Source organism: Chiloscyllium plagiosum, unplaced genomic scaffold, assembly GCF_037043375.1.
Source record: "Chiloscyllium plagiosum isolate Xiang-an unplaced genomic scaffold, Cpla_swu_hap1 HiC_scaffold_31, whole genome shotgun sequence".
Classification (NCBI taxonomy): Eukaryota; Metazoa; Chordata; class Chondrichthyes; order Orectolobiformes; family Hemiscylliidae; genus Chiloscyllium; species Chiloscyllium plagiosum.
Window position 1 is genome coordinate 20,473,014 of NW_028270169.1, and position 1,971 is coordinate 20,474,984.

The following is a 1,971-nucleotide window of genomic DNA, read 5'->3' on the forward strand; positions in this document are numbered from 1 at the left end:
CTCCCCTAGGTGGAAAGGCCCGTACCTGATCCTGATGATGACCCGGACAGCTGTGAAACTGGAAGGACAGCCCGAAAGGACACATACCACCTGCTGCAAGAGGGCTCCACAACCAATGAACAGTGACCACACAGAGAAAGACACCACTCCGACCACCGAGGATGGATCCAATTGCTCGCAGCAGCCATTGGCCACCAACACCCTCAGCCTGACCTGTCTGACCATCACACTGTGGCTTGCTGGTAAACAGGAACAAGGGGCAGCACATTTCATAATGCGCTGTGACGTACGGGCCAACACCTTCCTCAAAATGGCCCATGGGTATGCCCAGAGATTTAATCACATCCCCTGCTGGCTCTGCACTAGGATCCCTGTCCACTCTCATGAAGGCATTCCCTTAGCCTCAATCCCCTTAAACATCTCTGACATGGCGGAGTGGTGGCTAGACCCTGACAGATCCCCTGAACTTACCACACTGGCCAAGCCCAGCTATGGGGACAACAGCCCAGCCCGCTGGAGGTCGGCGGGGTACCACCTGGACAAATTTAAAGAGTGGTTTTACCCGGCCTACAACCTCTCCCATGAGCCCCCAGCCCTGACCATTGCTGACACTAACACACATGGGCCACCTGCAGGATCCATCTGTTTAAAAAGCACACAGCCATCCGGGTGGGAGGCTGGCTGGAGCCGGTGCACTGACACCCTGCTCCTAACTCTCACAGCACGTCAATCTGCTGCAGAAGGCAGCATTTTACATCTACAGGTCCTCAACAGGACCTGCCAGAACACTACCTTCCTCACCATTTGGACATGGACCCAGACCCATCATCTCCGGACCTACAATGGCACCTATTTTATCTGTGGCTGCAAAGCCTACCCCTGGTTGCCATTATCCTGGACTGGGAGCTGTTATGTCGGGTACAACATACCATTCATGTATCACTCCCAGTCCCCTCCCTTCCCAAAGCCCATGACCCGCAGCAGACGAGCCCTCACTGCCATTGAAGCAGCTCTCTACCTGATGTCACCCCACTCTGCAATCCTATGGTTACAGGTAGAAGCCCACAAACTCGCAGCCACACTCAAGAAGGTGGCAAACTCCACAGCAGGCACACCCGCCCAGCTGAATGCGGAGGCTGTTGCCATCCGTACTATGTCTCTGGAGAACAGGATGGCTCTGGACTACCTGCTCGCTGTGAAAGGGGGCACATGTGCCCTCATTGGTGCTGACTGCTGCACTTACATTCCTGACCCCAGTGAAAATATCACAGACCTGGCCCAACATATCTGGCAGGCCGCTTCTGTCCTGCATGATCAGAACACCCGTGGGGACTTATGGGACTGGGCAGTCTCCTGGCTGGGGTCATGGGGCACAGCCCTACTGCAGGGACTGATAGCCCTCACTGCTATCATTGCTGGCCTTATAGTGCTAGCCTTGGCCATCCGACTGTGCTGCTCACATCCATGTGCAATCCTGTTACCCTCTGCCCCCCTCACCACTCAGTAGCACAGATCCACTGGGAGAAAACCCTGCCCATGGGATAGCCTCTGCTGGGCCAGACACGGACACTGAGAGTTACCTGTCCGATACAGAGTCCCCCCCAACCCACCTGACAACTGATAATTCCCCTGGCTCTGGCTACTTTGCTTCCTTCTTGACTCTTCTCTAAGCAAAATAAAAAGAAAGAGGGGGAATTGTGAGAAAAGACTTGCTAACCCACAATAGGACCACAAACACAAAATTGGCCAAACTGTACCAGAACACTCAGAATTCCTGAGCAACACACAAGCTGAATCAGACAGCATGCAGACAATGGAATACACTTTAAGCTCTCATGGCCATGACAGAGCACCACAGATATCTCAAAGCCCTAAGGCCAGTTTCACAACCCAGCCATACCAAAGCCACACAAAGAGCAGGACAGACAGACATGCACCAGCAAGGACATGCTCCAGGAACAGGACAATGGA

The 1,971-nt window shown here is 53.8% G+C and overlaps 1 protein-coding gene across 1 annotated transcript; it reads left to right on the top strand.

Moving 5' to 3' along the window:
* The first annotated feature begins 37 nt into the window (after positions 1-37).
* LOC148141869 (endogenous retrovirus group PABLB member 1 Env polyprotein-like) lies at positions 38-1,507 on the top strand. The gene has a single exon (XM_087977086.1). It carries the CDS (start codon positions 38-40, stop codon positions 1,505-1,507), a length of 1,470 nt encoding a protein of 489 aa, XP_087833212.1.
* The last annotated feature ends 464 nt before the right edge of the window (positions 1,508-1,971 follow it).

Bases quoted from the DNA above. Each gene is read 5' to 3' on its own strand.
- LOC148141869 (XM_087977086.1), top strand. From the start codon at position 38: ATGACCCGGACAGCTGTGAAACTGGAAGGACAGCCCGAAAGGACACAT.